Source organism: Durio zibethinus, chromosome 20 (genome assembly GCF_047325235.1).
Source record: "Durio zibethinus cultivar Kanyao isolate XHJ-2024 chromosome 20, ASM4732523v1, whole genome shotgun sequence".
In the NCBI taxonomy this organism is placed as follows: Eukaryota; Viridiplantae; Streptophyta; class Magnoliopsida; order Malvales; family Malvaceae; genus Durio; species Durio zibethinus.
The window spans coordinates 3,529,211-3,548,578 of NC_143181.1; the positions used below are offsets into that span (position 1 = coordinate 3,529,211).

Sequence of the window (19,368 nt, forward strand, 5' to 3'; positions counted from 1 at the left end):
TTTATTGGATATCCAAATAAGTTATATAACTTACTAACTTATCAAATTTTACACTTAAAATTTAAAAAAATATATATCAATTGAGAAAAAAATCTCATATTCTGAAAATCTTTTACAATATTGCAAAAAAAAAGAATGACTTATTTCAAATAATTATAAACTCATTTATAAATTTATAAATAAAGATATAGGTTTTTAAAATTTTTTTTATTCCAAAAAATTTTTGAATATCCGAATCTTGAAACTTTTAAAAGCTTTTAGATTTATAAATCTTAAAACTTTTAAAATTTTCTAAATTTACAATTTTGAAACCTTAAAAATGTGAAGGGATTTAAGAAGGGATAATTAAGTAATTTTATTTTAAAATAATTTTGAAAAAAATGTTAAGAGAAAAAAAAATGCATTTAAAAGCATCTTGATAAAATATATAAAAAAAAAAGAAAGTTAAGATATTCATAAATAATAAATTAAATTAAATCGTAGCCACTTTCAACGAAATTAAAGATCATTTAACGGTATTAATGATTTTTTTTTCCTTTAAAAATCATCACAAAACAAAAAAAAAAAAGACTCAAAATAGTGCATGCAACCTGATTTTTCAACAGCGAACTTGAAAATGTAAAGATATTAATATTTCAGTAATTTGAAGTGTAGTTTGATTAAACAACCTCAACGTAAGAGATAAAAATAAAAAATATATAGTAATACTTTCTATTTCTTTATTTTATGCTTCATTTGAATAGTCTTGGATGTAAGATGGAAAGAGTCCAGTGATGGATGATCTATATAAAAGGAAAGGAATTCTTTAACATGATTGAAAATGTGCAGAACTAACTATCTTTTGGAACATCATCAAATGCTGAACTCATTAGTCTTGATTCAACTGCATCAGCAAGCAATTGCAGTTCTCAATCTGCAAATGGTTCAAGACAAGAAAGCATCTCTTAGTAACACTAGAAAAAAGTACATACATTAAGAGATGTTACTTTGCCAACCAGAATGAAGTAACGGGAAAGAAAGACCTGACATAAAAGATAATTTTCAGACCTTAATGAGATGAGCTGCTTTCGAACTCTCGTGATCCAATATAGACATGTGCAACATGACTTATTTTAGGCCAATCTTCACCTGTATCCTTCTTGCACCTCTCTTCCAGAGTTGGACATTCTAGAATAGATAAATGCTGAAGGGAACCAAGAGACTGCAGACCACTAGGGAGGGAAGTTAGATTATGACAATCTGATAATGCCAAAGATCTGAGTGAGGTAAGCCCTGATATGCATTCTGGCAAAGCCATCAGACCGGGACAGCTTCGAATTTCTAGATTCTGCATTGAGGTGACATATTGTAACCCCTCGGGAAGACATTTCAACTCTTGACAATTCAAAATTGATAAACTCTTAAGAGCAGACAGACGTTGGAAACTGTCAGGTAGAGATGCCAAATTTGGACAGTACATTATTGTTAAGTACTCAAGGACCGTCAGAAATTGCAACTCCACTGGTAAGAACTTGAGATTACTGCAGTTCTCAATTGACAATGATCGAAGAGAGCGCAGGCCTTGTATACCCTCTGGCAAGGAAATAAGACTAGGACATTCAATTATCTCCAGAGACTCCAAGGAGGTGAGGTTTTGCAATCCTTGAGGTAATGAATGTAGCTCTTCACACCAGCAAATTGCTAATGATTTCAGATTGATGAGTTTTCCTAAACTTGGAGGGATGGAGTGAAGCTTTGGACAAGAGCTAATCTTAAGAGACATGAGAAGAGGATTGTTTTGGAGCAGCTTCTCCAAGTAGAGCAAGTGCTCTACAAATTCATCTATCACAAGGATGCTTAGAGAAGTTAGGTTCGATGCCGACCTTAGTACCATTTCATTGCAACTGTGTAGCTCCAGATGCCGAAGAGATGGCATCCATGGCATGTTTTGCAACCTGAAACATTTTTTGAGTGTTAATTTGACCAGAGAAGGGAATTCCTCTCTCCTGTTGAAACCCCACCAGAATTCTAAAGAAGGGAAATCTATTAGTGCTAGCTCTTTCAATGAAGGGAACGGTCTACCAGTGCCTTCACCATAGAATTCTGCTCCAATGTTTCCCACTGCATCCATCCCTTGCAAGGAGAGGACCTTAAGGAGGGGAAGTTGACCCAACAAAGGGAGATATTTACATCTCCTGCAGCTAATCAATGTGAGTTCAATTATATTTGGAAGTTTATGAACATTCATCCATCTAGGCAAATAGATTCCTTGGTAACCTCTAATGGACAACTTCTCCAGATTTTGATGTGGTTGGAGGCAATTGAGAACTTCTAACATTTCATCATTAGCAAAATTCCCATTTAGGCCATTAAAGTCACTTTCCCAACACAGACTCAAGCATTGAAGGTTTCGCTTTCCTATCAAGTGAGCTTCCGTTGCCTCCGTTGCATCCCTTACATTCTGTAACTGTCTTATATAAAGCTCTCCACCAAGGTTTAGATTTTGCAGCTGGTTAAGGTGTTGACCGGCATCCTTTCCCACAATAAACATAGACAATGTTCGAAGGTACTCAAGTTTTCCTATGCAAGGTGGCATTGTAATTAGTCTCTCACAGCCACTTATCATCAAATGTCTCAGTTTATAAATTTTGGTTATGCCACTTGGTAGTTCAGTGAGATTATAGCAACCTGAAAGGTTCAACACTTGTAAGTTGCGAAGGCTGCAGATGCTTTCAGGTAAGTTTTCAATATGGGTGCTAGAGATGTCAAGATATCTCAAAAATATGGCAGAGGAAATTGAATCATGCAACTTTTTGATGCCACTACCACTTAAATCCAGGACCCGCAAATGTCTAAAACTTGAAAATATTCCTCCGGGAACTTCTCCAAGGTCACCTTTTGGGAGCAATAAGATGAGGGATCGTAACTTTGTTGCTGCATACAAAGCTTCTGGGACTGTATATAAGCTGAAATTACAAACCACTGTTGAATGACGAACTTCAGATAGATCTTCTGTTACACTATCACGCTCCAGCATCTTGAATTCATTTCCCACTATTGACTGTGCAAGATCATGAATGAGATCATGCATTTTACAATCAGTTATGTAGCCACTTTCAGTCTTGTGAATATCTTGAAAAAAAAACATCCACACTAGATCATCAAAATATTCATTTCCAAAATATTCTAGCGACCTTCTTCCTTCTGGTGATTGAATTAAACCTGCTGCAATCCACAACTGGATTAACTTCTCCCGTTTTATTATGTAATTTTTGGGAAATATTGCACAGTATGCAAAGCAGAATTTCAAGTGTGGTGGTAAGTGACTGTAACTCAATCTTAAGGCAGGTAAAATTCCATTTTCACTTTGAGATACATCCCAGAGGTCACTCTCTTGGACAACCAACCACTCTCTTTCTTCTCTTTTGAATCGCATTAGACTTCCCAAAGTCTTTGCTGCTAAAGGCACACCTGCACACTTCTTGACAATTTGCCTACCAATAGGAAACAAGTTCTGGTGCTCCTTCTCATTGTTGCCAAAAGCTCGTTGCTTGAACAAAGACCAGCAATAATCATCAGATAGACCTTCCAATTGATGTGTGTATGTTGATTCCATTATCAATGCCACTTTTTTACTACGTGTAGTGACGATGATTCTACTTCCTTCCACACCACTCCTTAGTGACATTCTTAACTTCTCCCATTCGCTGTCATCTTCATTCCACACATCGTCCAACACCAGCAAGTATCTCTTCCCAAGTAGCAATTCTTGTAGTCGAAACTGCAATACATCCATCCCTAAGATGTCACATCTATTTTTACTGGCAGATTCTATGATGGAGACCATGATTTTTCCTACATCAAAATCATCACTGACACAGACCCACATCTTCAAATCAAAATGTGCTGCAACTGTTTCATTGTTGTAGACTAACTGAGCAAGCGTTGTCTTACCAAGACCACCTAAACCAACAATGGAAACAACTGAAATATCCCCCAGAGTTGAATTATTGCTTGAAAGCAATTGGTCTATTATCCTACCTTTATCCTCTTCTCTCCCAAAAACTTCTGATTCAACTATAAATGACCCAGTTTGCCTCCTCCCTCTTCTTCTGCTACCTCTATAACTATTAGCATCTCTCAAATTGAAACTAGACTTCTCTTCAGCTAACAATTCTAATGTCTCCTTGATCTGCTCTAATCTAGGTAACAAATTGACACAACCGGCTGCCTGTACCAGGGAAGGAATAAAGGAGCGTACCTGTTCAGCAAAGCTACCCTGATTCCTAGATTGCATAGCTTCAAGAGAAAACTCATCAAGCAAGTCTTCCATCTCGTAAGCAACTTCCTTAAGCTCAGCTAGCCAAATTCTCAGAGCTCCATTGTTCAATTGCTGTTCTTCTGCATCCGCAAGCACTGCTTGTATCACATACAAGGTTCGCTGAAGCTTCCTAACCTCTTTCTTGAGGCCAAGTCTGCTAGCAATCTGTTCTAGTAATGAATTGGCCAACTTGTCAAAGACCACCTGTAGCAAAGGTGATACAATTATTTCCGCCATTGACAGCGGTAGTGAAGAAACAGAGGAAAGTTTACAATGTTATAGATAAATGGAGATGATGAATCTTAATGATGATTGCTCATGTTTGGTTGCTCTCAAGAGAAGCGGAGACTTTTGGTCGGAATTTCAAGACTTCATGAGCCGCCATTGCTGTCCGGTTTCCCGGGTACTTCCAAATAATTGTCCTGTTAAAAGAATTTAAAAAACAAAAAAGCGAATTTCCAACTATGCCCTCATTGACGTGATATAATTACAGACCTTTTAACGGACACGATTACATCTGTAACAGACGGTGATACTTCAATTTTAAATCTTCAATAAAAAATCAGATCTAGGATTAGGGTTTGGGTTAGCGAACGAGGGGAAAATCCGAATATGGAAGGCTGGGACCCGAATACGAAGTCGACGTTGACCCAGATCCCGCTGCTGACGATGAAGGCGGGCCCCAGAGACGGAGTGGCATGGACTCAGAGGCTGAAAGAGGAGTACAGGGCTCTGATCGCCTACACGCAGATGAACAAGTCCAACGACAACGATTGGTTCCGGATATCCGCAGCAAATCCCGAAGGGACACGTTGGACCGGCAAGTGCTGGTACATCCATAACCTTCTCAAGTACGAGTTCGATCTCCAGTTTGATATTCCCGTTACTTATCCGGCCACTGCTCCCGAGCTCGAGTTGCCCGAACTCGATGGCAAGACTCAGAACGTGAAATTTGATTTATGGTTTTCTGTTTTGCTAATTGCTTGGTTTGGTAATTGTTTTTTGTTTGGCAGATGTATAGGGGGGGGAAGATTTGTTTGACCGTGCACTTCAAGCCACTTTGGGCAAAAAATTGGTATGCTGAATTTTAGGTTTTCTCTTTGTTTGTTAATGTTAGTGATTTTGATCCGTTGAATTTTATGTTCTCGTGATATATTTCTGTATTGAGGAAATTAGGGATATGGAAAGTAGAAGAATTTAACTTGATATTTCATGTGCTTGTAGTTTGCAATTACTAATCTAGCTCGAGTTTTTAGGGGAAATGGCATCCAAAATCTCAATGGAAGTGACTCAGATTATGTAGTTGGTTGATGTATTTATGAACAAAATGTAACCTTTGATCAAGTAGAGGAAGTCTAAATGACATTGGCTTGGAACTATTCATAATCTCTGTAGGAAAAATTCCATTTAGGTATAATAATCATCCTTGAGCTATTGCCCAATTTTCAATTTACATTGTTGAATGAACAAATCATTTGTCCTTTTCGACAGCTTGGGGCACTACTTTCAACATTTGTCCAATGCAGGCAAATAATTAACAGTGATAGTTCTTGGTAATGCAACCTAGTGGGTAGCAGCAAAACTAGATTGAGTTGGATTAAAATTGTAGAGAAAATAGTAACTGAAGTTTGATGTAAATCTAGAGGAAGATGTAGAAAGGCAATGCTAATCGAGCCATAATGAGTAAATGTTGAAAGGGAGACTTTAATCGGATAGTACTATGCAACATTGAAGTTTAATGGTGCAGCATGCTTCATTCTTATTTAACTCAATTAAGAGGTGGTGTGCATGTACATGGAATGAGAAATGGATGTTGAAGGATCTAATTGCTCAACCTTTTGAATTAACTGGAATTCAGCAATAATCTAAGGATAATTGGTGTCATAACCCTTCTGGTTTTTGCACTTATTTGTATTGTTTCTGCTGGAATTGTTGGTGCTGCATGCTTCATACTTCTTTAACTCAATTAAGAGGTGGGGTACATGTAATGAGAAATGAAGTTCAGGGGTCTGATTGCTCAACCTTTTGAATTAACTAGAATTCGGCCATAGTCTAAGGATAATTGATGTCATAATCCTTTTGGTTTTTGCACTTATTCGGATTGTTTCTACTGGAATTGTTGCTCAAAAGTTCTTTCTTCTCTGATCTTGTTATGCAGTCCTAGGTTTGGTATAGCACATGCACTTTGTTTGGGTCTTGCTCCATGGCTTGCTGCAGAGATTCCCATTCTTGTGGATTCTGGTATGATCAAGCATAAGGATGACGTGGTGGCAGCCTCATCTAATGAGTCCTAGTATTTTCTGATTTTAAAGGTATACCTTGAGTTTCAGAAGTAAACGCTTAGGCATAATTACAAGATTTACAGGATGTCTCTAGAAAGGGTCAATTTGATCTGTCCTATGATCAGATAGATAATATCGAAACTTCTTGACCTCTTATTTTTGAAATGCAAATAGGATCTAATATTATTTTTTGAATACATTTGCAATAATCTTTTATTTATATATTTATCTTTCCGCAGAAAAATGAAAAATGTGTAAATGTTGGGTAAGGAGCAGGTACCTAATCATACCTATGAACCTTCTGGACGTTTCCTTTCTTTTCTTTTTCATTTTTTAGAGTAAAATACTGAAAAGGAGTTCAAGGGCTAGCCTGGGCCAGCTTGTTGGGATATATTTCTTGCTGGGCTTAGCTGAACTTAGGCTTTTATACAAATTTTTTGTGTACTCCTAAGTTGGGTTGGGTAATAATCAGTAACAATTAATTGGAATTGCTTGAACAGCCCAATCTAGCCAATTTAAAGGCCCATCTCCACCAAGTGAAAAGTGTATAATTTTCGATAAATTCGTTTAGATTTATTGTTTTAGTAATTAGCATTTTCGACAGTTTCAAATATAAAAAGGGTATAATTTTATTATTTTGGCCATTGCTGCCAAATGTATAATATTTTGTTATTTTCTGGGCATTGCAGCCACCTCCTATAATTCTAGCTAGTTGCACTTTTAAATTTCTAATTTGCTTGGGGATGTGAAGTATATGACTATCACTAAGCTGAAGATTAGAAACAGTAGGTAATTCTGTTTTACTCAGGTTTGTGCCTCTTTTTATACCAAATCACGATGCAGAACGAATTACACGGTAATAGGTAGAGATGGGTTGATTTTTGTTCGCTCCGAATCTGATTCGATTATATATATATAATTAATTAATTAAAAAATAATTATATATATATAAGGTCGAATAGGATCGAATTTGTTTAGAATTTTATCTCAATTTTTTCTTTTTATCATTCGATTCAATACCTGATTTAAAAAAAAAAAAATCAATCATACGAGATCGGATCAATTTGAACTTCTCGGAGATGGATCAAACTGTCTTCCTTAATTCCAACCCCATATATAATCACATGTAGGCTGTAACCTGCAGCCTGTAGCCAATAGCTTAGGCATCATGTAAAGATAAATTGCTGAGTTTGATTAATAATTTGGTGATTAAATGAACTGTTCCAACTTGCCTTGCCCTCACTGAGGTTTTGGTATGAAAGATATTTTGTTCTGTCTGATACCAGACCAAAACTACTTGGAACATTTAAAACAGCAGACTTTAATAACATAGTAACTGATTGAGCACTCATTCAGGATCATGCAAAGGTAATCTAGAGAGTTGTAATCCTGACAGCAGCCCCCTTCTAGTTCCATATCATTAATCATTTTGCTTTTAGTTGAAGTATATCTGCAGCCGAAGTATCATTGATCATAATATTAAAGTATTTGATCATTCCATGAACTGGCCAGCTTCTAACTGGGGACGAAACAGATGCACAGATCCTACTGCATGCCTGCCGGGTGCTCCAAGCTTTTTGGAAAAGTTCTTGAAAGATATAGTAATTCGGGACAAGAAACTGGTTAATTTTTTGAACAGTATTGCAAACCACAGGTAAAGAATCAATGAGCGACAGCTTGTGCAGGATTCTTGGAATGCACTACAATCATGAACTAAAATGAAAACAAAGAAAATTTTCAAGCTAAAGCTTCCCTATTTGGAAAAACCCTAATCTTCACACTAAGCAAGATTTATAATCCATTAAGCACGACTCTGACTGCTAATTGGACATCTGTTATTGCTTTTGTAAAACACAATATTTCAGGTACTTATTCCATAGATTTTCAAGAGAAAAATGAAAATATTTACAAATTAAAACTAATTCATTATATTTTAGGCATATCCTTTAGCAACAAGGCAAGATTGTCGGATTAGATTTTTTAGTGATAGAACTTTGATTGAGATCATGTATCATCTCAAATGTGAAAATATATTTTTCATGTTTTAAGACTTGATTAGTTATAGGTACTAGGCCTATGAAAGCAATACAAATTAAGTAATAGAAATTAAACAACATTTCTCTGGCGCACCCTCCGTAGATCTTCTTCCATCTCAAGTTGCTCGATGGTGCAAAGCAAAACAGGTTTAACAGTAATTGTTATTGCAGATAGGAGCAAAGCAAAACAAAGCAAAGCTGCCCCACATCCTGAAAATGGAACTATAGTTGGCTGTCCACGATTTGTAAGAAAAGTTGTGGCGACCAGAGACCCTGAAATCTTAGAAAGCCAATCTCCATCACAAATCGCCGTACGTCGCCCACCCACATCCGATCTCTTTTTCTTATCGTATCTATCCATTTATCTCTACATTTGTGTAAGAAAAAAGAAAAAGAAATGGCCCTTAATTAACACAATTATCATCTAATAATGGCCAGAAGAGGTCCACGATATGACGTTGCCACTCTTTAGTTAGAATTTGATAGATCACACAGTATCTAAATGTAGACAAATTACAAGAATCAAAGGAACAATAGTAAAATGCTTCGATACTCTTTTTTTATTCTTGAATAGGAATTCTTTGTCATTATCCAACTTTATTTATGATAAAACCAAAAGGATAAATACATTATTTATTTAAACCTGTTAAAGGGTTAAACTATTTATCCGGACCTAAAACTTCATTCAAAATTTAAAAATATTTAAATAAAAAATTAAAACATGTTAAATAAATTTGAACACAAATTTTTAAATTTATTTAAATTTTAAATAAAATATTAAAATTTGAGTTCATCCGATTTTATTCAAATAAAATATATATGTATAAATTTTTATTTTTATATTTTAATTCTTTTAAAAAAATTTAATTTTTTTATATCAATTAAATTTAATTAATGAATTAAAATTTTATTTTTTTTATTTTAAGTCGAATTTAAAAAAAAATTTATATCTAAATGTATTCACCAATGAAACAAAACATATACATATGGCTAAAAGTAAAGTAATTTCACTAAAATTAAAAATTTAAACTTTATTTTTGATTGATAAAAAATCAATCCAAGTTTTAACAAATTGAAATCTCCCCTTTTCAAAACAATAAAAAAAAAATGTACGAAAAATCCGAAAGGAAATTAAATTCTTGTTCCCCAAACAAGTACTCGTCGCCTAACCATTGAGGAGGGGACCCTATAAAAGAACGAAGACAAAGGCAAAAGAAAGGAGTGTGGATAAAACGTGTGTTCCACCAGCCAATCAGAATTCAGAAAAAAAATCGCAATCCTCTCTCTCTCTCTCCAAATCCCATCCGCCAATCCTTTTATTTCCCAAGATTGGACCAATCATTGTTGATTTTCGGTAAATTTTTTCGTATGGACTGCATCTTGAACTTGAGGCCCTGACACTGTTCTTTACCATCTCTCCTCTGCATATTTTTTCATCCAAGCTATACCAATTCAAACCACAGGACTTTCTTTTCTAGGAAAAATTAAATACCCATTTAAGCTCGCACTCTGTTTCTCTCTTTAATTTGGGTTTTTGGGTTTTTATCTTTTGGGTGGGTTTTATATAGTGAGCTTTTCAGTTTTCAAAACCATGGCGGTTTCTTCGACTTTTTCCGGTGCTAACTTGGAGAGTTTGTTGGTGAAGTATTGTTCATCGTCTTCAGCTTCTTCTTTGCGGGCTCATTTTCCTTGTCAGCGGCAAATGAAGGCTTTTTCCAAGCCTAATGGTGGAAGGAAAGGTATGGTTCAGAGGAGTGGAGGAGTTAAATGTGAAGTTGCTCAATCCGACGCGGCTTTGGAAGGTGAAAGAATCGATTCTTCTAAGGCTTCTGCACTCTCCGCACTTCAACAGCTCAAGACTTCCGCTGCTGACAGTACGTTTTGCCTGAATTTCGTGTTATTCAGCTTTAGATTTGATTTATAAATTGTTATTTGATGAATGCGTTGCTTAATCTGATATAACTGAAAAGTTTCAATTTTTTTTTAAGCAGATTCATAATGTTTAGATATTTAGAGCAACAATTAAATAGGTGCTAATTGAGATTAAGAAACCAACAAAATAAATTATTAGATTCTTATATTTGGTATATTTCTTCTGTAGGAGATGAACAAAAATATTATTGCAAAAGAATTGTGGATATATTTTCTACTTACTATGTGTACAATTGCTTGCTTTTGCTTTTGTTAGTTGATGGAATGGGAAAAAAATCAAGCTTTTAGTCATGCCTTCAATATAAAACCTATTCCTTACTTAATATGTACATTGGAATTGTATGATGGAAACCATAATCAATTTCTCTTCTCTTACAGTGTAATAATAGCTAGTTCCTGAAGTTTTTGTTATGAATAAGAGGAAGGAAAGTGTCACCATGAAAAGACTCCTAGAATCGATTGTTGCTTGCATAGGTTCCCTACTTTGTGAACTTAGTTAACTTGACATAATTGTATGGCTTTAATGTCTGGAAACTTCTATATTTTAAGCAAAGAGCATTTGATATGATGCGTTCATCTTTAATTTAGAACTCAAAATATTTGAGTCCTTTTTCAGGAATTTAATTAAATGTACAAGGTTAATCCTTTTTGTAAAATATACATGTTAATTTTCATGTAACAACTGTACTACTGAAAATCTTGTGATTGTTCCATGCCAGGATATACAAAGGAAAGGAGCAGCATTGTGGTTATAGGGCTTAGTGTTCACACTGCACCTGTGGAGATGCGTGAGAAACTTGCCATTCCAGAAGCAGAATGGCCACGAGCCATTGGGGAGTTATGTGGCTTGAATCATATAGAAGAGGCTGCCGTCCTTAGCACCTGCAACAGGATGGAAATATATGTTGTTGCTCTCTCTCAGCATCGTGGAGTCAAAGAAGTAACTGAATGGATGTCAAAGGTACTTTACTCTTTGGACTCTATAGTTTGTGATATTTACTTCTATAAAATTAGTTTCACGAACCAATTTATGTGAAAACTTTAAATCTGGCAGTAGTTGTTTAGCTAACTACAATTTGGTTGCAGACTAGTGGAATCCCAGTTTCAGAGATTTGTGAGCACCGGTTTTTGTTGTACAACAAGGATGCTACAAAGCACCTCTTTGAAGTATCTGCTGGTCTTGACTCTCTTGTTCTTGGAGAAGGTCAAATTCTTGCACAAGTTAAACAGGTTGTCAAAGTTGGGCAAGGTGTTGTTGGCTTTGGAAGGAACATTAGTGGGCTGTTCAAGCATGCAATTACTGTTGGGAAGCGAGTTAGGACAGAGACTAACATTGCAGCTGGAGCCGTTTCTGTTAGCTCTGCTGCTGTTGAACTGGCTTTGATGAAGCTTCCTGAGTCCTCACATGCTACTGCTAGAATGTTGGTTATTGGTGCAGGAAAGATGGGAAAGCTTGTGATCAAGCACTTGGTAGCAAAAGGTTGCACCAAGATGGTGGTTGTTAACAGAAGTGAGGAGAAAGTTGCTGCAATCCGTGAGGAGATGAAAGGTGTTGAGATTATTTACAGACACCTTACAGACATACTGGCTTGTGCAGCTGAAGCCGATGTGGTCTTCACCAGTACAGCATCAGAAACCCCATTGTTTTTGAAAGAGCATGTCAAGGATCTCCCCCCTGCCAGTTCTGAAGTTGGTGGTTTGAGGCTCTTCATTGATATCTCTGTTCCACGGAATGTGGGATCATGTGTCACAGATGTTGATGGTGCACAAGTTTACAATGTTGATGACCTGAAGGAGGTTGTAGCTGCTAATAAAGAGGACCGACTACGAAGAGCAATGGAAGCTCATGCCATTATTACTGATGAATCAAAACAGTTTGAAGCATGGAGGGATTCACTGGAAACAGTTCCTACCATCAAGAAGTTGCGAGCCTATGCAGAGAGAATTAGAGTTGCAGAGTTAGAGAAATGCTTATCAAAGATGGGAGAAGATATCTCAAAGAAAACAAGGAGGGCTGTGGACGATCTCAGCCGTGGTATTGTGAATAAACTTCTCCATGGTCCAATGCAGCACCTGAGATGTGATGGTAGTGACATTCGAACTCTGAATGAGACCCTTGAGAACATGCATGCACTTAACAGAATGTTTGACCTTGAGTCAGATATATCTCTTTTTGAACAGAAAATTCGAGCCAAGGTAGAACAAAGTCAAAAGTGAGCACCAATATGGAATCTCTTACATTACAATAAATTACACTTCCTCAAAATGGAATTAGAGAACTTCCTCACATAGTCATGAGTGTTGGTCTGCTGTAATCAGGTAACTAATCAATTTGAGGTCCTTGTGGCGCATCTTTCAATTCATTAATTGGTGTAAGACACCATAGCTTGACTCTCATTTGGCTTCGCATTCCTACAGCACGTTTGTTAGTGGTCTTTCGGCTTTGTAGCATGCAGTATGAGGCGAGCTTGATTCGTGTATCAATTCATCTGTAGAATTTATATTATCTATGGGAACAATATTAATCATTGTAATTCATATACTAATTTTAATATAGAGCTGGAATTTTCTGTAGATGTAAATATTGGCATTTTTTACTTATTTTTCTTAAGTGAAAACCGGCAATATCAGGTTTGTGTTGGATAGTTGTCCGCTTTGGCTGTACTAGCTGTGTGATTGACTGGAAATAATTACTCTTAAGCACCTATTTGGGCTAGGTACACAGAAAGAAGGCTTACTGTATGTTGTTTATCATTATAGGTTAGTGGCAAGTGGAGGACAGGAATGGTCCAAGTGGCACTTGAATTCTGGGCTATACTGGGTATTTGTGCTGAATATGGGCTATTGGCTATGGGCTTTTAGGAAAGGTCTACGTCTTGCAGCCGAAATGGCTACGGCTGACTCAAACTTTGCCATGTGTTCTCGAAAATAGGGTTCACTAGTCACTATGTCCTTTACTATAATCTTTTTTGAAGGGGTGGATCTGGCATAACATGAAGCCGAAATGAACTTGTCCATGCTCGTAGCTGGTTACTACTTCAATGCAACACAGGCCAAATGAATATTGTATGGACCAGGGAGGGTCTGGCGCAAACAGATGCTTCGATGGCAGACAATTTGGTGATCACGGAATTTCCTACAGATTTTAGTATTGGTTCCAAGGTAACACGGCACATTTGCTGTAACACCCTACCCTCCAAACCGATTTTTCTTTAAAACCAAATGGAAGAAGACACATAAAAGTAGGGGTGTCCCTTGTTTGCCATGATGTCTCATGTCTGCAATTGTTAGCCCTAGGAACCACATTGAGAACAGTAAGACTCCAATGGAACCATGACTGTACATTCGCTAAGGTCCTTGAAAGCCCCATGGATCATCAAATACAAGGTAAGATATCACACAATTATGGTTAAACTCCCTAGCAGCATTATTAACCAATAATGCTGATGGAGGCGTTACAATAGTCAATAGGACCATTTTTTTTGTCATTTGGCATGAAATGATATATCCGAAGGACAAAGCAGCTATGGGTTGGAACCCAAAGACAACCGAGAATGAAAATGATAAGACGTGCAGGTTTTTGTAACCACCGGTTACCCTTTCTGTAATTATGAACTGCAATTTGGGTCCATGATGCTTTTATAACTTTGAACAAGATAAGAATTATAGTCTTTGTCATTAGTTGGCTAAGAACACTAATTGCGGAGCAAAAGAGTCTTGCGAGCTACGGTAAATTGTAATTGATATGTCATTTGGATTTAAATTTCCATGCATGCCATCGATCAGTTTCAAACGAATACAATAACAACCTCTGTTAAGAAGTCTTGGTAAGTTTATAAAATGCAAAAAAAAAAAAAAAAAGGCCATGAAAAAAACAAAACAAACGTACTTCCAACAATAATAAGTAACAATAATGTTCCTAAAGCGAAAAAAAAAACAATGTACTTCAAACAATAACAAGTAATGATAATGTTCCAAAAGCAAAGCAAACGTGGACCTTCCTCGGCTTCTCGAGGCCCCGCCCATGTGAATTACTGGCAAGAACTCCTTTTACGAGTCGCAGAAGTGATAACAAATCGAATTAAATTGGATTTAATTTTTTTAATAATATTTTAAATTTAAATTAAATTTAATTTTAATGATTCAGTTTAATTAATTCATTTTTAAGATTTTAAATTTTTTATATTACTTTTATATAATTTTTAATTTATTTAAAATAATTTTAATATAAAAAATTTAAAATATATATAATATAATAATTTTATTTTTTAATTCAAAATTTGATAAAATCAAATCCAACATTATAATTTTAAATCTATTTTTAATTTTTGTAATATTTTTTTGTCTCAAAACGGTAATGTTAGTATCGGAGTGCTAGGAAGGAAAGCTCGAGGATATGGCCCCCACAAATGGTCACATTACTGTGTCTGATTGGTTGGCCGCTAAATTCCCAAACGTTGGTTTTTTGGGAAGAGTGTTGTTTGAGTTGCTGCTATGTGATACGTTAGGCCATGCACTGGGCAGTGAACCAGACACGAGGGTAGCCGTTCTAAGTATGGATGAGAGAGAACTGTGAACATATTACTACAACAGAGGTTGCAGAGCTCAAGATAGCCCTGCCTCAATGCCAGAATCAAGGACAGAAAGCCCCACGGTGAGAGATTGTGATTGATTGAACTCTAGATACGTTCTGACATGGCCATTGCCAGTATTCCTACCCTACAGTAATCAGGCAAATGTTTTCATATATTAAACATGTTGGCAGGTAAATGTATTCAGAAGGATACTCAAAACTTCTAAGAACTCGAGAAAATCATCCAATTTGTAAAGAAATTAGTTTCAGGATTAACATTTCCAACTGTATCAGAAAAGAAATGGGTGATAGTTGAAAGAATCAGAGGGTAATGTGGGGGCTGATGGTGAAGCCTATCACCAATGTCACAAGTCTATAAAAAGGTTTAGTTTTACTATAATTCAGGAAATGAAAAGCAAAATAATACTTTAATAACAAAGAAAATATAATTACAGGAAAATGATTCATTCATCATTGTCATTTCCAAGTCCTAGCTGCCTCAATCATTCTACGCCTTCTCTTTTGTCTTCTTTTTTTCACTTGACAATCAAATTTTCTGAAAAACCCCAAAAGGATAACATTATAAACTATAAAGTGAATAAAAAAAATAAGGATTAAAATCCCACTTGCCAAATGCTAAATTAAAAAATCCCAAGAAAGTTAACAGCAAAAGGAGGAGAAACCCAATTACACATGAGAACTTCCTACACTATAAATACAAACTTTTCCTACACAGAAAGAAAATGGGGATTTTAATTTAAAGGAAAAAAAGACAAAATCCGAAAGCTTTTTCTTTTTTTTCTAAAGCAACCCAACCAATCAATTTCTTGAATTAATCCATAATCCCTCTTTTTTTTCTTCATTTTTTTCATTAAATTTTTTTATGGAAAATAAAACTAAAATCTAGCATTTTCGAAGCCGTGTAAATCGCTGACTCTATTCAAAGACTTCTTCATGATGGCTACTTTGGCCAACTTCTCAGCCGCTCTCCAAGCCGATGAAGGCGTGAGTGGCTCCTCAGTCTCATTCGTCACCACCGTCATCGCCTCCCTTTCGTTGACCCTCCGCCGTTGGATTTCCATCATCTTCTGTTTCCTCCATTGCAATTCCGCCAGCTCAGCTTCCAGCCCTCTGACATATTCCTCAGCCGAAAACGAATTCGACTGCATCAACAAGTCTCGAGCCGAGGCCAACAAATGGTGAGCGCTTGTCAAGTCGTTACTGCACTCAATCAACCTCCTGGCCTCGGCGATGGCTCGAGTCGTGATGAAAAAGAATCTCAACCGTTCGATTTTAGGAGACGATGATCTAACGGCGTGGGGCCGAGGTACAAGAAGCGCTTGATCTCTGCCGTATACAACTTCTTGCGAAGCGGGGTCCTTGAAAAGACAGCGAACGCACAACACGTGGTGGGACCCAACCGCCGACGTTTGAACTTTCAGCTCCAAGAGTAATTCACTTTCTTCCCCAGCGTACAAATCGCCGAGCCGCACCGAGCCGGAAGTTAAAACAGTAGGCTGCCCTTTACATGAATAAACGGCTGTTACTTCAGCTGGAGCTGAGCCAGATGCGAAGCTGAGCTGAATTCTCAAATCTTGTACTACAACGCTCAATAACCCACCAACGCATTTAGCAAACGCATCCTCAGCTGGCTCATGACTGTAACCGCCACTTTGCCCAAATCCAAACGCATGAACCGGGATTTCAATGTGGGCGAAACGAGTCGACGACACGTGGCTTGAATGATGCCGTTCACTCGAAGCATTAGATTGGACTCTTTCATCCTGGCCGTCGGATAACAACATAATGCTAGCTACTGGATTTCTCTCCCTTCGATCCTCAAGCACTTTCGTAGCTTTCCTCAACGCATCGCCGACACTCGTTCCTTGACTGCAAACGAGCCGATCAATAATGCACCAAGCAGCTCGTTGACCCTGAGCCGTCATCCTCCGCAAAGGCAATAATCGTTTTGGACTAGCCGAGAATGCCACGACGGAAAGCCTATCAGCTGAGCCGAGCGACGAAATAACTAAACGCATGGCGCGTTTCAACATCTGGAGTTTAGCACCGGTCATGCTTCCGCTCACATCAAGAACGGTAACCAAATCGATAGGCGCACGTTGCGAAGGGTCCAAATGTGACCCCGTATTGTTACTATTCCTCGAAGAAGCATGTATTTTTGCCGGGGGAGGTAGTGGGGCCTTGATTTTTAAAGCCACGGCGTAAGTTTCGTATCCACGGCCCACTGAAACGACTGCCGTTTCGGGAGATAATCTGACCTTAACATTCCTCAAATCACGTCCGTTGGATGGGAGCACTTCATCGGACTTAACGGCGGATGAAGGGTTGGGATTAACAAAGAATCCTTGGAACTCCTTGACGTCGTCATCTTCTAGTTCAACGTTTTCATCAGCTTCTGGAATGGGAATAAAACGACTACCGGCGGTTGGAGAAAGCAATGGCTCGTCATCATCGTAGGATCTTAAATCAGACGGTTTGGGTTTTGGTTCTTGCTTATTGACAATTCTCGGTGAATAAGATTGGATGATTTTTTTCTCTTCGATTCTGGGGATGGTGTTTTCAATTAGAACAGTGTCATTTTCAGGGGTTGGGTTTTTGTGAATGGAGAGAAGAGGGACATCTTTCCAGGTGGTATTACAAACAGGGCAAACGAAGGAATCATGTTTACGAACATGACCAACTATGCATGGAAAATGAAAGGCATGTGCACATTCCGCTGTGTAAATGGCTGTTCCTTGACCTGTCTTCACGCTGTTCGAACAGATTCCACAACTACTCTGCCAAATTCAAACCCAAAAAAAAAAAAAAATTAGTACAAGAAGCCAAAATGAATTAAAATTTAACTATATTTTGAATGTTAGAATTCAGAATTGTGTAATTACTTACTCTGAACTTGAAGCTGTTGCGGAAAAGTGAGAGCTTGAGAGGTGAACGAGGGGAGGAAGAATTTGATGAGAGAATTGGTTTAGGACTTTTAGTGGCTGCTTTAGGGGTGGTTTTGCATTGAAGAGGGGGGCTTTCACTTGTGGAAGATGGTTCATCAATAGTGGGGCAACGGAGACTGGGGCTAGAAACTGGTTGAGATTGAAATCGAGGGGTAGAAGCGTTACTTTCACTAGAAAAAAAGCTTAACTTGGCACAACTTCTGTGGCTGGGACTCGGACTCTGCTCTTGTTGATGCTTGTCGAAACCAGTGGTTTCAGATTCTCTAGGGATTGTAATGCAAAAGGCTCTTCTCCAACCGGTACCCATTTTTCAGTGTCACCCCAAGAGAAAAAAAAAAAAAAAGAAGACTTTGGGCTTTAGAAGAACCAACAAAGTAAGTAACAAACACTCTCCTTTTCCCTTTTTTTTTCTCTCTTCTATTTCTATCTAACTCCACCTTTGTTTATGTTTTTCGATGAGATAAAGAAAAAGAAAAGAAAAAAAGCGTTTTGTTTTGATCGATCTAAGGTCGCGACAGACGACAAAAAGCGTAGGATCAAAGCCTAAGGATACGAACATGGGATCAAATGTGAAAACAAAAAAAAACGCAAATGGACAAACTAGTGGGATTTATGATACAAAAAAGAGAAAAAAAAAAAAACCAGCTGCTCCTTTCTCTTCCCCTTCTCTATTTCTTTTTTGCACTTCCTTTATTCTAATTTCTATATCGACAGCGCCAAAAAGATCTCTGCAACAAAAAAGGATTGAGGTCTGCTGCTGTTCTCTCTCTTTGAGAAATCCAGAGGGAAGCTGTACTTCTACTGAATATTTATATTCATTGGAAATAGTAATTAAATGGAATTTTAACCTGTTTAACCGGCACGTGCTGGTTAACATTTTACGTCAGCGTTCAACGATCAGCCTCTCCTATCCTCTCCGCCACCCTCTTCTCCTTTCTGTCTTCACCACGTTATCCCCACCGACCTGTTTAAAACCTGATCATCCCACCATGCCTTTCATGCTCCATGCACTTTGTACATCCCCTCTCTTCACGCGTCACATGGATGCGTGTACTTGAATTGACAAAGTTTACTTTTGAAACGTGCTGTTCCCTCTTTACCTGGCGAGTATTACTTCAGAGTCGAAAAAGCATTCGGGTTTCTCTGTTGTTCATGCATGATTCATAAATGGTAGGTGTCGGGATATTATATCTTATGCATGTTACGCATCTCATCATACTTTTGATTAGGCTTTTTATTTTATTAATCTTAGCCGTTGAACAGCTTGAAGCATTGAGTG

The 19,368-nt window shown here is 37.4% G+C and overlaps 4 protein-coding genes across 6 annotated transcripts; 2 read left to right on the top strand and 2 right to left on the bottom strand.

The window, feature by feature from the left end:
- Window positions 1-612: 612 nt before the first annotated feature.
- Window positions 613-4,710, bottom strand: LOC111315498 (disease resistance protein RGA2-like). The gene is made up of 2 exons (XM_022917265.2): window positions 1,048-4,710; window positions 613-913 (listed from the first exon to the last, which is right to left on the bottom strand). Exon 1 carries the CDS (start codon window positions 4,535-4,537, stop codon window positions 1,049-1,051), a length of 3,489 nt encoding a protein of 1,162 aa, XP_022773000.1. The 5' UTR covers window positions 4,538-4,710; the 3' UTR covers window positions 613-913; window position 1,048.
- Window positions 4,711-4,830: 120 nt separating this feature from the next.
- Window positions 4,831-6,777, top strand: LOC111315499 (ubiquitin-fold modifier-conjugating enzyme 1-like). The gene is made up of 3 exons (XM_022917267.2): window positions 4,831-5,245; window positions 5,314-5,375; window positions 6,459-6,777. The coding sequence occupies exons 1-3, from the start codon at window positions 4,913-4,915 to the stop codon at window positions 6,592-6,594; spliced, it is 531 nt and encodes a 176-aa protein (XP_022773002.2). The 5' UTR covers window positions 4,831-4,912; the 3' UTR covers window positions 6,595-6,777.
- Window positions 6,778-9,829: 3,052 nt separating this feature from the next.
- Window positions 9,830-14,027, top strand: LOC111315500 (glutamyl-tRNA reductase 1, chloroplastic-like). Of its 3 annotated transcripts, none has more exons than XR_016330799.1 (4): window positions 9,830-10,492; window positions 11,270-11,511; window positions 11,637-12,869; window positions 13,311-14,027. XR_016330799.1 is itself a non-coding variant. In XM_022917269.2 (3 exons), the coding sequence occupies exons 1-3, from the start codon at window positions 10,210-10,212 to the stop codon at window positions 12,765-12,767; spliced, it is 1,656 nt and encodes a 551-aa protein (XP_022773004.1). In that variant the 5' UTR covers window positions 9,830-10,209; the 3' UTR covers window positions 12,768-13,132. The 3 variants fall into 3 exon arrangements, 1 of the variants encoding a protein (XP_022773004.1); XR_016330798.1 differs by lacking the exon at window positions 13,311-14,027 and adding an exon at window positions 12,969-13,132; XM_022917269.2 differs by lacking the exon at window positions 13,311-14,027 and having other exon boundaries at window positions 11,637-13,132.
- Window positions 14,028-15,572: 1,545 nt separating this feature from the next.
- LOC111314914 (E3 ubiquitin-protein ligase WAV3-like) lies at window positions 15,573-18,892 on the bottom strand. Its single transcript, XM_022916530.2, has 2 exons — window positions 18,031-18,892; window positions 15,573-17,921 (listed from the first exon to the last, which is right to left on the bottom strand). Exons 1-2 carry the CDS (start codon window positions 18,394-18,396, stop codon window positions 16,020-16,022), a joined length of 2,268 nt encoding a protein of 755 aa, XP_022772265.2. The 5' UTR covers window positions 18,397-18,892; the 3' UTR covers window positions 15,573-16,019.
- Window positions 18,893-19,368: the final 476 nt, after the last annotated feature.

Coding starts and splice junctions, on each gene's coding strand:
- LOC111314914 (XM_022916530.2), bottom strand. CDS start 18,396: ATGGGTACCGGTTGGAGAAGAGCCTTTTGCATTACAATCCCTAGAGAA. Junction 17,922..18,030: donor GCAACAGCTTCAAGTTCAGA/GTAAGTAATTAC, acceptor TGAATTTGGCAG/AGTAGTTGTGGAATCTGTTC.
- LOC111315500 (XM_022917269.2), top strand. CDS start 10,210: ATGGCGGTTTCTTCGACTTTTTCCGGTGCTAACTTGGAGAGTTTGTTG. Junction 10,493..11,269: donor CAAGACTTCCGCTGCTGACA/GTACGTTTTGCC, acceptor GTTCCATGCCAG/GATATACAAAGGAAAGGAGC. Junction 11,512..11,636: donor TAACTGAATGGATGTCAAAG/GTACTTTACTCT, acceptor ATTTGGTTGCAG/ACTAGTGGAATCCCAGTTTC.
- LOC111315499 (XM_022917267.2), top strand. CDS start 4,913: ATGGAAGGCTGGGACCCGAATACGAAGTCGACGTTGACCCAGATCCCG. Junction 5,246..5,313: donor TCGATGGCAAGACTCAGAAC/GTGAAATTTGAT, acceptor TTTGTTTGGCAG/ATGTATAGGGGGGGGAAGAT. Junction 5,376..6,458: donor CCACTTTGGGCAAAAAATTG/GTATGCTGAATT, acceptor CTTGTTATGCAG/TCCTAGGTTTGGTATAGCAC.
- LOC111315498 (XM_022917265.2), bottom strand. CDS start 4,537: ATGGCGGAAATAATTGTATCACCTTTGCTACAGGTGGTCTTTGACAAG.